Source organism: Camelina sativa, chromosome 4 (genome assembly GCF_030686135.1).
Source record: "Camelina sativa cultivar CO46 ecotype springtype chromosome 4, ASM3068613v1".
Taxonomy (NCBI): domain Eukaryota; kingdom Viridiplantae; phylum Streptophyta; class Magnoliopsida; order Brassicales; family Brassicaceae; genus Camelina; species Camelina sativa.
The window spans coordinates 29,407,431-29,421,270 of NC_141883.1; the positions used below are offsets into that span (position 1 = coordinate 29,407,431).

The 13,840-nt window shown below is 34.0% G+C and overlaps 1 protein-coding gene across 2 annotated transcripts; it reads left to right on the forward strand.

Moving 5' to 3' along the window:
- Window positions 1-7,911: 7,911 nt before the first annotated feature.
- On the forward strand, window positions 7,912-12,540 carry LOC104782526 (protein NRT1/ PTR FAMILY 5.1). 2 transcript variants are annotated; one of them, XM_010507479.3, is made up of 4 exons: window positions 7,912-8,457; window positions 8,577-8,794; window positions 10,307-10,863; window positions 11,573-12,540. In XM_010507479.3, exons 1-4 carry the CDS (start codon window positions 8,352-8,354, stop codon window positions 12,438-12,440), a joined length of 1,749 nt encoding a protein of 582 aa, XP_010505781.1. In that variant the 5' UTR covers window positions 7,912-8,351; the 3' UTR covers window positions 12,441-12,540. The 2 variants fall into 2 exon arrangements, with proteins under 2 accessions (XP_010505781.1, XP_010505782.1); XM_010507480.3 differs by having other exon boundaries at window positions 8,026-8,457; window positions 8,559-8,794.
- The last annotated feature ends 1,300 nt before the right edge of the window (window positions 12,541-13,840 follow it).

Here is a 13,840-nt window from a genome sequence, read left to right on the forward strand (position 1 = left end):
TTAAGCAACCATTTGCACCCTAAATATTAAATAGACAGAGATTTATTACCTTCGACGATGATCCTAACCGAGATTTGTGTTCAAACTTTTTGATTCCCACCAATCATTTATTTTCTAAATCAATCAAGAGAAACATAATTAAATATCAAAATATATCATATCCCATAAAAATTCCATAAAAAACCAATATAGTTATTATCTCTCTAATTTTTTGCTTGATCGGATATTTTTTGGAGGTGTAAAGATGTATTGGTCGACCTAATCGTTTGCCTATAAATATTACTAACCTAAAACTCCATTATGCATAAGCAATCACATCTACACTCACAATAAACCTTAAACACTCTTCATTTAATTCCCTATGGCTGCTACTTTTGACTCTTTTTGATCCCTATAACAGGATAACGAAGCAGAAAGAGAAAGGAGTGAGGAATAAGAGGCGAGACTTATCATTGCTGATGTTCACGGCGGCAATATGACGTGATGGACGGTGACATGATACCACAATCCTCTGTTTGCTTCTGATTCCATGAATTCTCGTTGGATAGAGGGATCACCTTGATGCAAGAAAGAGATAGAGAGAAAGATACACGGGTTCGCTTTCGTTGGCTCTAGATCGGAATAGATCTGGTATTCTTGGGATGAAAACGATTTGTAGTCGAAATGGTTTTCAGTAGCTAATATATATTACAGTATATAGATTTTCGATCATACTAGTTAGAAACAATTGATATAAATCAAATTTTACAAAAAAAAATATTCCGCCATTTTAATCGACTTGCACAACAATAAATACAAAAGTGTTAAATGATATAGAGATAAAACAACCAAAATTACAAAGTCAAATTATAGTATACTCATATAATTATAAAAATATAAGACTATTATCTCTACATTGTAAATAAAAAAGAAAAATAAAAAACAGTATATTTGTTGACTAAATTAAATTTAATGAACAATAAGGATATACTAACTATATAATAAACCACTACATATAGATAATGGAAATTATACATTACATAATATATTGATGTAAAACTATAGTACATCTTATAAATACAAAAAATATTATTCACATATGTAATTAATATAATAAAAAATTGGATTTTGTATTTCTAGATAATATCTAGTTTTGGGAATATAAACAAACAGGTTTTATCTGTTCTGATAAAATCCCACTTGATTCTCTCTCGGTATAACTAAACCGACGAATGGTGGTAAAATTGTTCTCACCCATTTTTCAAACTTGATGGTTTTTAACTTTTACCAAAAACAAATTACTTCGTTATGGATTTGTTGTATATCAGTAAAGAAAATTTTCGATTTTTTTTTAAATGTGAACAAAAAGAAAAATATATGCGTTAAATATTTTTGTAAAAGAAAAAAAATGTAAACTGCAAAATAAAACTATATATTAAAACTGTGGAATTTATCTTCTTGTTCTGTTTCTGAAAACGATCTAACGGTAACATAAATGAAAAATTAAATCATGAAAGTGTAATCACACCCATTGAATTTGTTTGAAGCAAAGATGTGAGTGGTGATGTTGGTATAATTGAAAATATTTGTGAGTGTTTTAAAGTAAAAAGTATGAGCCTTTCTTAATATTTGTTAATGGTTTCGAAAGTTAAGTGTCACAGGGATGACAGCACAATGACGAGATAGGAAAATGCAAATTGCAGGAAGCTGTAGCTATTTACTCACCATGACATATTCGGTTTGAATTTTTTTTTAAATGGGATGTCAACGTTTCATCATTTCAAACTAAAGTCTTAAAGATATGATCATTGCGCATCTTATGTTAAAACCGATATCTTTGCTGTTTTCGTATCATTAGCTTTATTGTTTAACAGTTTCCTGCCATTATTTCTGAGAGACTAGAGTACACTGCCGAGTTTGAGGAGATCGCCTGCCTTGTTTTCCATCTCTGTCGAGTTTTCGCATTGTGAACCACAAAATTATCATGAGAGATCCTAGTAATATAATAGACCCTAAAATGGGTTTAAATTGTTTAACTAGTGTGGTATATGAGTTTTTTTTAAATTGCTAGAGTTTAACTTTGATATTTCAATGCATCCATCCATGAGGACTAAACTATATCGAACAGCTAAGAGCTTACTTCATTGACGGTGATTGATTTAAGCTGGAAGAAAAAAGAGGTAACATCTAGTGGCGGCCTATACACTATAGTAAGTAGATCTCCCTGTTTCTCACCCTTAAAAAGACAGAGTGGTCCACAAGCAAAGTATCGTGATTGGCTCTGTTTCACTGGCTCTGTATTACACACATACCTACATTCTTTGTGTATATAAAAGAAAGATGTTAATGGTTGTAGATAGACATGAAGTGACACGACAAGTCAGAATAGAAAAGTTTAGGAATCTATGCATGGTGGAACTAGTAAGGTCTTGTCGAGTCGAGGTATCTGTAGGAAACATTATCTTTAACAGTTAACAGTATTACCACTTTGGCACTGGCTGTGTTTGTAGTCAAGAAATATAAAGACCATCGTGAAATGAGAATAAAGAATCTTTCTGAGAAAGAATCTTTTCCTATTTGTGGTTATACGTTTGACCCTTAATTTCTCTCAATGTCTTTCTCATAGATATCTAGTAGCTAACACCTAAGTTACCCCAATCTCATGCTTCAGCTCACTGCAACTTGCAGTGTGAAGCCAACAAAAATATCCTGTCATATCGTTTTCAGTCGTATCCTAAATCCTCGAGCAAATCTTTTGATCATTTACACTTCTGTACTCTTTGCTCTATTTTGATGGCTCTTGATCAAATGCTAATAAACCGTTACGCTTTTTCGGGTGTACCTGGACTTGTTTCTTACGATCGTTCAATCGCGGTAATGAAAATCTTAAATTTACGTACAAACTTTTAAATTATGGTAAAATCTCACACTCTTTTTGCAATAATTAGATTTGACAACCTTTGTAACAAAATGATTCCAATTGAGGAACCGAAAGAGAAATAAAGTAATTGCATATTAAAAAAAACGTGGTTTCATTATATGGATTTTGGACCCAAATTCATTTTATTGGGCAGTCTTTTACGGTAAAAGTCAAATCCCTGAAATGGTTGGAAATATATTTCCCCATTCTTTCTTTGGTAATGTTTGTTACGTGTTGTTCTCAGCATCTCACGCTCCATAATATATATGAGCTCATCAAATAACAAAACCCTTTTTGTCATTTTCTAAAACAATTTTGGGATTTTGCAATGGACCCAATAATGTAAATAATTTTTTTTCCTTGTGTGTCATAGACATATTATTTGTTTTGACATTTTTTACAGACTTTAATATTATTTAAATATATTGATCTATCCTGATCAACAGGTCAATTAAAATCCAATGTGTATTCCACCACGATCTAGTGGTATCGTTGTAACACTTCAGGATCAAATCCATAGAGACCAAACAATTGCACTATGAAACTATGAAGATCAAATATAGTTAAGACAAAAGAAAAGTTTGTGAATCAAATAACTATCTAAAAACGGAAATAAACAAACTGTTTTAATTCAAAAGAGAAAACATTGGGTGTAAGGAATCATTAGGGATTATGATCACGAATTTAGATGATAGGTTGGGAAAGCATTAGATATCGCTCTTGAACTCAAATCTCGAAAGTAAAACTAACATACTGTCGCAACGTTAGTTATCTATACAAGAAATTGATTAAATTCTAAACCGTCGTTTGAATCTAGCAATCCAAGCAAGCAATAAGTTCAAGTTTGATCTATTCACAAGGTGCCTCAACTTCAACTTTCGTTGGCTAAGGTCCACCTTGCTCACCTAAGTTCTTTTCCAGCAACTCAACAACACTTTTGGTGCCACGATGAATTAAATCTATGATCATAAACTAGGTAGTTAATCTAGTGTAGGCTTTAACAACAACTATAGATGAAAAACAAAAGAGATCAACCCCAAATCTAAAACACCATCATTAGAGAATCATAAAATCCCTTTTGAAACCGAAACCCAATAGATAAACTACTCAGACATGGAGATAAAAGAACAGCAAAACAAAGATGAAGAAGACATAATTGAATTGCAAAAGAAAATAAATAAAAAGGGTTCAGAAATCTTCTCCAAAGTGTTAGAGAGGATTAGAGATCTTCTCCCAAAGGTTACAAGTACTCAAAAGCTGCGCAGAATAAAAGTTGTCTTTTTAGAGGTCGAGCCCCGTGCTTAAATAGTAAAATAAAATCCTAAAAGTTGGTTTAAAACAAAAAAGGAAAGGTTGCTTCGGGTACGGGATCGGTCGATCCCGAATGTAGATTGGCCGATCCCGGATGCTTTTTTCTGTTTGCTCCATCTGCTTGCTAGTCCGATCAGTCTTCACCAAATTGGCTTCAGATGCTTGTCTTCATCCCCAAAACACTCAGTTTCCTTCCAAAGTAATTTAGAACCTGTACAAACTCACAAAAGACTAAAAAGACACTAAAAGCACACTTTGACTCCATAAAAGACTCAAAACAAATACAAAAACTATTGTTAAAACCTATAAAATACAGACACATCAATTCCCCCGGACTTGAATCTTTGCTTGTCCTCAAGCAAGAACAGACAAAAACTCAGGAACAGAGAAAATGTTTGAAAGTGGAAACTCACATATTCTTGAGAACATCTTCTTTGCACTCTTCATCAAATCAATTTAAGAACTACTTTTTGTACTCTGCCCATGATTAGGATCAACACTCCCTACTATGAACTCCACAACCTTAAAGAACCTTCATTATCCCCATTGTTGTCTCTCTACATCATATTAATGAAAAAGTGTGGTCTCGCCGAGGGAATATCGATCACCGAACTTATTGACTCCTTTAACCTTTTAATGCCCAAGACTTCCTTCATATGCTCCCTTTCCTCTCTCTTTTCTCACTTCCAAAGGATCGGTTTTTCCCTAATTTTCTAGGGTATCATTGTATTTTTTTTATCGATCCTTTGCTATTTTCTTTGGACAGGTTTCCATGAATTCCGAAGAATGCACGGGTTTACGCACAACCCTTGGTTCACTTCTTTATTACCTATATCCTCTTCTTCTTCTCTTCTCTCTTTTTTTATTGAGTATTGAAGGGAAGAGAGAGGGGAAGCATACTTTGCGAGGAGATGCATGTCTTGTATTGCTTAAGGGAGGAGTCTTGATCAATGCATACCAAGTCCCAAGGCAAGAAGTTAAATCCGGTTAAGTCCTTTCAAAGCTAGAGACAACGGTGGATCAGCTTAATGTCCTCTTCGGTGAGGGTCTTTTGGAGCGTATTGAGTCTGCTCATGTTCATCCCCGACAACGGCGCCAAATTGATCAACAGGTCAATTAAAACCCAATGTGTACTCCACCACGATCTAGTGGTATCGTTGTAACACTTCAGGATCGAATCCACAGAGACCAAACAATTGCACTATGAAACTATGAAGATCAAATATAGCTAAGACAAAAGAAAAGTTTGTGAATCAAGTAACTATCTAAAAACGGAAAGAAACAAACTGTTTTAATTCAAAAGAGAAAACATTGGGTGTAGGGAATCAGTTAGGGGACACAATCTCGAATTTAGATGATAGGTTGGGAAAGCATTAAATACGTTTTCTTGAACTCAAATCTCGAAAGTAAAACTAACCTACTGTCGCAGCGTTAGTTATCTATACAAGGAATTGATTAAATTCTAAACCGTCATTTGAATCTAGCAATCCAAGCAAGCAATAACTTCAAGTTTGACCTGTTCACAAGGTGCCTCAACTTCAACTTTCGTTGGCTAAGGTCCACCTTGCTCACCTAAGTTCTTTTCCAGCAACTCAACAACACTTTTGGTGCCACGATGAATTAAACCTATGATCATAAACTAGGTAACTAATCTAGTTTAGGCTTTAAGAACAACTATAGATGAAGAACAAAAGAGATCAACCCCAAATCTAAAACACCATCATTAGAGAATCATAAAACCCCTTTTGAAACCCGAAACCCAATAGATAAACTACTCAGACATGGAGATAAAAGAACAGCAAATCAAAGATGAAGAAGACATAATTGAATTGCAAAAGAAAATAAATAAAAAGGGTTCAGAAATCTTCTCCAAAGTGTTAGAGTGGATTAGAGATCTTCTCCCAAAGGTTACAAGTACTCAAAAGCTGCGTAGAATAAAATTTGTCTTTTTAGAGGTTGAGCCCCGTTCTTAAATAGTAAAATAAAACCTTAAAAGTCGGTTTAAAACAAAAAAGAAAAGGTTGCTTTGGATACGGGATCGGTCGATCCCGAATGTAGATAGGTCGATCCAGGATACTTTTCTCTGTTTGCTCCATCTGCTTGCTAGTCCGATCAGTCTTTACCAAATTGGATTCAGATGCTTGTCTTCATCCCCAAAACACTCAGTTTCCTTCCAAAGTAACCTAGAACATGTACAAATTCACAAAAGACTAAAAAGACACTAAAAGCACACTTTGACTCAGTAAAAGACTCAAAACAAATACAAAAACTATTGTTAAAACCTATAAAATACAGACACATCATATCCCTTTTTAAAAATACAGTTAACTATAGACTAAAACAATTTAAAACTCAAATTATGCCAAAAGTATTAAAAAAAGCTCAATTATACTAATATTTAGCTAGATTATAAAGAAGACTTGTTGGTAAATTAACCTAAAAAGTATAAATTGATATTCTTTTCGAAAAAGGAAATGTAAACATCGTTTAACCTTGAGTAACTTCTTGATAAAGTAAAAAGTACTAACCTTTGAGTAATTTTTGTGAAGAATATCTAATTAAGCTTTGAGTAATTTCGTAAAAGACTTCACTAAACTAGAAGCGATGTTTACATTTACGTGTTTGAGTAACTAAATAGTTTAGTGAACTGAAACACGTAAATGTAAACATCGTTTCTAGTTTAGTGAAGTTTTTAAGGAAATTACTCAAAAGGTAATTAGATATAGCCTCGATATGAAGGTGGTAGATGCATTTATATGGAGAATATCTCATCAAGTTCCATGCATGTTTCCCTTTATTCATAATGACAAGGGCCATCAAGGCTTAAATCCTAGAGTGGGGCAAGAAATCACAAGCTTTTTGGACCACTAGTTTCTTTTCCTCTCTATCGTTCCAATTTCATTGGATGCATATCAAACGCGTCTCTCTGGACCAGAGTCGCTTTTGATTTTCACTGCAAGCTTTCATTTGTTTATTATGTTTTAAAAATAATATATAGAATGTCTCAGAAATGTTACTTTTGATCTTGTCATGAATTGAAAGTCGGCAAGTGAAAAGGTCATACTCATACATATAGTTGTTTTGTTACGAAAACATCCGATTTTTTTTTGTCTTGGTCCTTAGGCAACAAATTTGAAGATTTTTTTTTTTTTTTGGTGTGAATACAAATTTGAAGATTATAGTATCCGAATGAATTAACGAAACTATATACGCCTTTATTTGTGTTTCGTACAAATCCAATTCAATTGTCCATTTATTATTTCCATGTGCTTCTTGGATAGTGCACGTGCGGTATTAAGATGGTTGGTTGTAAATCTACTAATCTAGTGAGGCTTATTAATTAAGAAGCTCATAAAATTAGGAACCGTAACCAACTTCGAACATGTAGACTAACCTACCTCGCATGAATTGAAAACCATGGAAAAGTAAATCAATTAAGTGTTAGACAAAGATATACATTAACTACATGAAGCGTCGAATGAACGTACGGCATAAACGTGATACAAATAAATGATATATTCAGACGGTATAGATTTCTATTGAGTTATCTTGCTGTTGTTATGTGACAGGATGGCATATGTAGGTTTATTGAGGGATTCTTATCATAATTGGAACCAAAAATGTCATCATCGCTACCTGTTTGCTGATGACCAGAATTCTACGGCTCAATATACATAGGACTTTTGTTTTGTATTTCTTCCATATTAAAACTATAATAATAAAAAATGGACCAATTTAAAAATTGTATATGCCAAAAGGATTTATAGTGATGATCATGATCATAATGGTGGTAGTTACATGGCCAAGGTGATGATGATGACATTAATGAAAAGGAAACAGAAAATCTAGCGGTGGCTTTCTATATATCACATACTTGAGCTTGTGAAGTGTAAGGCAATAGCTAAACTAAGCAAATCTCTAAGACCTTGTTTTTCATTTCGTTTTTTTTTTCTCAAGATCCAAATAAAGCAAACTTTAGAAGAAAAAAAAACTATGCATCCTTAAACTATTTCCGTTTAGTCTCTCTCTACACAGCCCTGACCTCTCATAGCTCTCTCAGCTCTCATAACTTTACCAAAAACATCCCAAAAAACAAACGTTAAACTTTTATTAAGTTTATATATAAAATTAACTACAATTGATGGAGGCTGCGAAAGTTTACACACAAGATGGCACCGTCGACCTCCAAGGCCGTCCCGTGCTCGCCTCTAAGACCGGTCGTTGGAGAGCTTGCTCTTTCCTCCTCGGTATATTTTCACAAATCTCAAATAACTCTTTCCATTTATAGATAACTTGATTAAAAATATAAATTTTCTTGTTCGTTGTTGTCCCTTGAATCTTTATATAGTCTTATGTGTGTGAGAAGGGTATGAAGCGTTTGAGAGGATGGCGTTTTATGGAATAGCGTCGAACTTAGTGAATTATTTGACCACAAGACTTCACGAAGACACAATCTCCTCGGTTAGAAATGTGAATAATTGGTCCGGTGCTGTTTGGATCACTCCAATCGCCGGAGCATACATCGCCGACTCATACATCGGCCGCTTCTGGACTTTTACTGCCTCCTCTCTCATCTACGTCCTGGTATTCTACATTATGTTTTATTTTATTTTATGGTTAAAATGTGAATTAAATTAACCAAACTAGCCAACCCGATTTAATAACTCTCAAAGAAACCGCACTTAATTAGAAGAAAAAAAAGACTACATCGAATAAATAAAGTTTTTGTTAAATTTTTTCTCTTGAAAATTATATTTTTCAGATATTTTGCTTTGGGTTAGACCGGTTGGTCATCATAAATTAAAGGAGTAGACATGTGTGTGTTTGTCGGGTTTTGGACGCACGATCGGATATGGTCCGTGAACGTTTATCCCAAGAAGACACTGCCACAAAAAATATTTGCATTTTTTTCCACTGGTTAATATATTTGAGGACAACTGTGTGGTTTCTGTTAAAATGAACATATTTTATATGAGAATGTTAACAAGAAGGTTCAGAATTTTGCCATATATATCAGAAAAGAGCTCATTTTCAAGAAAAGAAAACTAAGAAAATGCATACAAATATATATATGGATCATAAAAATTTGAATGTAGCGTGTATGAAATAGATATTAATTAAAGAACAAGTAGTACATTGTATAAGGTACTAACTAATTTTAGATAACCACGCGTTTGTTTACAATTATATCATATATGCAATTTTGGTAAGAAAAGTAATTTATATATAGAGTTAATTAACGAAGGCAGAGTTTTTTTTTTCTTCTCAAAAATTATATAACAAACGGTTTTTTACATCACCTGTTCGACGCAGTGATGTCGACATGTGAGTACTAGGCGTTGTTTAAGACAATATTAGATTGTTAGTTGTTTCTTACAAAACTTGGCTACTTTTCTAATCATTTGGCACTGATGCGTGACATGCGTCTGAGATTATTAGATTATTATTAGGCCTAAAGTCGAACACGTTTGATCTGCGTCCACAATGTTGACGACGTGTCATAATTGAAGGCACCAGTTAACGAAAGCTAACTTCGATTTATTTTACTTTTTGAGATTTAGTTTATGTAGATAATATCGATAAGACATGGATACGTACGTATCAAACGTTGTTTTCCACACATATTCAAGAGGACCCATGATTATCACTTTACTTCAATTTTATTGGTTTAGCAAACCAAATGCATATCTTATCAGTATCTAGGGGAGAAAAAGAAAAAGAAAAAAAAAACTTACGACTTTTGTTAAATCACATCTCAATCATGAAATGACTTTCAACCAGTGGATTGCAAGACATGACTCATGATCAATTGATGAACTGTCTTCTAACTTCAAAATGCACGTACGGACCTTACTTTGAAAAGTGTTGTAATATATATATATTTTTTGAAGGATTTTTTTTTCAAATATATTTATAAGTTTATAACACAAAACGAGTACTTATATTTACTAGGAAATTTGGATTAACATATCGGAGATGACTCCTCAAATAAAAACATGCACACAGAACACGTATAGCTTTATACCACGTAAGCCTAACGTAAATTCAAAACAAAAATAAACAATATCTAGATTTCATGATGAGTTCTGTTTGCAGGGGATGATTCTCTTAACCATGGCGGTAACGGTAAAATCCCTCAGACCGACATGCGAAAATGGGGTATGCAACAAGGCGTCCTCCTTACAGATATCATTTTTCTACATATCTCTCTATACCATAGCTATTGGAGCCGGTGGAACAAAACCTAACATTTCCACATTTGGAGCGGACCAATTCGACAGTTATAGCATTGAAGAGAAAAAACAAAAGGTTTCATTCTTCAACTGGTGGATGTTTAGCTCTTTCTTGGGTGCGTTATTTGCCACATTAGGCCTTGTCTACATCCAAGAGAATCTCGGATGGGGTTTAGGTTATGGCATACCTACAGTAGGACTCTTGGTTTCTCTCATTGTGTTCTATGTAGGAACATCATTTTACAGACACAAAGTTGTCAAATCAGACAATTTGGCGAAAGATTTGATTCAAGTTCCGATCACGGCATTCAAAAACCGAAATGTTCATTGTCCTGATGACCACTTGGAGCTTTATGAGCTTGACTCCCATTATTACAAAAGCAACGGTAAACATCAAGTTCATCACACTCCCACCTTCAGGTCAGTATTGCATACCAATTTCACTAAATAACTCATATTTTACAATAATTTCTCACTGAAAGTTTGAAACTTGTCTCAAAAAATTCTGATTCTGTTGTTTTTTATTTTTGGCCATCTAAAATTTCTGATTTAAATACGGATAATCTTTTTGGCCATTATTTATAAAGAAAAAAAAACAAGAGACTGTGACAGAGAATTATAGGCCAATAGAAATATAGAACCATTAATTGGATAATTTTCTTGACCAATTTATGCCTTCGTCTCTGGTAGGTTATGACGTGGTAAATATATAATCTAGTGTAGTGTACCTGCTCTGCTTTGTAGAATCTTTTATTTGATGGTCCCCAATTCTCACCTTCTACACGTTAATGTGTTCTCCAATATCTTCCCACTACAGTTTCGTGCCAAAATGATCAATTACATTGCCAAAGCTTCTTAAGTTTAGAAAATTAAAGATATCACGAAGATATTAAACAATTTATGTGCGTAGCTTTACATGTTGGCATAAGTACTTTTTATTAGTTTTTGCTATAATAAGTCTATTACATGACATCTAGATTCAGAAAAATCACCTTTTGGACCGACTTTCATTTCTAGACATTTCCTGAGTAGAAAAAAATATCATAGACAAGACAAGACAAAGTAATTTTGAATAGAAAATGTGTATATAGATTTAAATTAATTTATAATTTGGATTGTGCTATTACAGGTTCTTGGACAAAGCGGCCATTAAGACACGTTCAAGAGAGTTACCATGTACGTTGACCAAAGTCGAAGTGGCAAAGCGTGTGCTAGGACTTACCTTTATATGGCTTGTCACTTTAATCCCAAGCACCTTGTGGGCACAAGTCAACACTCTCTTCGTCAAACAAGGGACCACGCTGGACCGCAAAATTGGGTCCAACTTCCAAATCCCTGCGGCTTCACTTGGGAGCTTCGTTACGCTCTCGATGCTTCTCTCAGTGCCCATGTACGACCAATACTTTGTTCCCTTCATGCGCAAGAAAACAGGAAACCCTAGAGGGATCACTCTACTCCAAAGGCTAGGGATAGGTTTTGCCATACAAATTGTTGCGATCGCGGTTGCTTCGGCCGTGGAGGTCAAGAGGATGCGTGTAATAAGGGAATTTCACATAACTAGCCCGAAACAGGTTGTGCCTATGAACATTTTCTGGTTGCTCCCTCAATACTCTCTTCTAGGCATTGGGGATGTGTTCAACGCCATTGGTTTGCTTGAGTTTTTCTATGATCAGTCACCCGAGGAGATGCAGAGCCTTGGAACAACGTTTTTCACGAGTGGCATCGGCCTTGGAAATTTCTTGAACAGCTTCTTGGTGACAATGATTGATAATATCACGAGTAAAGGCGGAGGGAAAAGTTGGATTGGGGATAATTTGAATGATTCTAGGCTTGATTACTATTATGGGTTTCTAATGGTGATTTCGATAGTGAACATGGGATTGTTCTTGTGGGTAGCAAGCAAGTATGTTTACAAGAGTGATGAGACCAAGGAGGTTAGTGGAGGATGTGTTCAGATGGATGCCAAAGCCTTAGATACATCTCCTCTTACCATCTAATTATAACAATGAGAATAATATGTATATATATGGTTTTCAAAAATTTCAAGTTGTGAAATTCTAATTAACATGATGAATAAAACTTTAGTGTTTATTCTAATCAAACAATTAAAATGTGGAAGTAACGAGTTGTTACTCAAGATCAATGGTTTTGGTCTACTTGTTGAACCCAGAGATCGATCTCCATTGGTCACATATACGTGAACATTGGAGAATTCACATAATGTTGATAGGTACAGGCTTTCTGACCTTTAGATTCAACCAGTGATAAATCTATCGAGCAAGTTAACATTTTAGACTCTTATTATACAACCGTACTTTTCCCCTATCTAAAAAACAAAAAAAATGCACATGATTTAAATAAGGCCAAAAGGAAGATATATAAGTACCAAGTGGAAACTGTGGAATAGTATGTTCCCTTGGGAAAAGGGATAAGTTAAGTACCATAGGATGAAGCAACCGTGACATTAGACCAAACCCAAAACATCACATCTCCTATAAGGATTCTATCTTTGACCCTAGATACAAGCCTTCCAACCACAAAAGCTCTAGTCAATGGTCTTCAAATTACAATTTAGGTTTTTATAGGATTGATTTTTTGAATATGACTTTTGAGTCCGACCTATTTTGCTTATACTTCTATGAATGAATTCAACCGGTATCAAAATATATCTAAAAAAAATCATAAGGATGCGTTACAAACTTACAACCGTAAAACCAAGTGTATTTCACGTTTTCAAAATAATAAAGCGGATTGGTTCCTTAATTTACACCCACACTTTAATTTATAAATCTGAGAAAAAAATATTGATAGTACCATACATTGGCGATCAAAGATGTCCAAAAACTGTCTTTATATTTATTCTACCGACAGATTTACCATCAATTATATCATTACTTAATGAATTTAAGGACTAGAAATCTTATTTTATGTAATATCGCCAATTATTGATGCTTTGGCGAAGTAATATTTTCGTCAAATAATTAATTTTGAAATTGATTGTTTTCTAATACTTATTAATTTTATTTTGCCATTTTTAAGCTGAACATATCCCTAGCGAACATTGTTTGCATGAATCTGGTCAGCAGTAAGCTGGATTGATTAATTCGATACGCTAAGGAAACCCCAAGAATAAATTTAAATAAAACCAAACTAAATGAGTTAATGGTAATACACAGCTGACACTTCAACCAACCAATAAACACTATACACACGTATCTGCAGATCCAAAGCCAGCTATATCACACAAAATTTGGTGGAAGTAGCTTTTTTATAGAGTTAAGTAACATTATGTTGCTTGGGCTCTAGAATAACCCATTAAAGAAACAAAAAAGAAGAAGAAACTCACTTTAGTATGCATGACTCATAATTTAATTTAAGCTACTCCAAATCTAAATGC

Excerpts from the sequence above, each read along its gene's own strand:
- LOC104782526 (XM_010507479.3), top strand. The coding sequence starts at position 8,352 with ATGGAGGCTGCGAAAGTTTACACACAAGATGGCACCGTCGACCTCCAA. Across the intron at positions 8,458-8,576 it reads AGCTTGCTCTTTCCTCCTCG|GGTATGAAGCGTTTGAGAGG; the intron begins GTATATTTTCAC and ends GTGTGTGAGAAG. Across the intron at positions 10,864-11,572 it reads CATCACACTCCCACCTTCAG|GTTCTTGGACAAAGCGGCCA; the intron begins GTCAGTATTGCA and ends GTGCTATTACAG.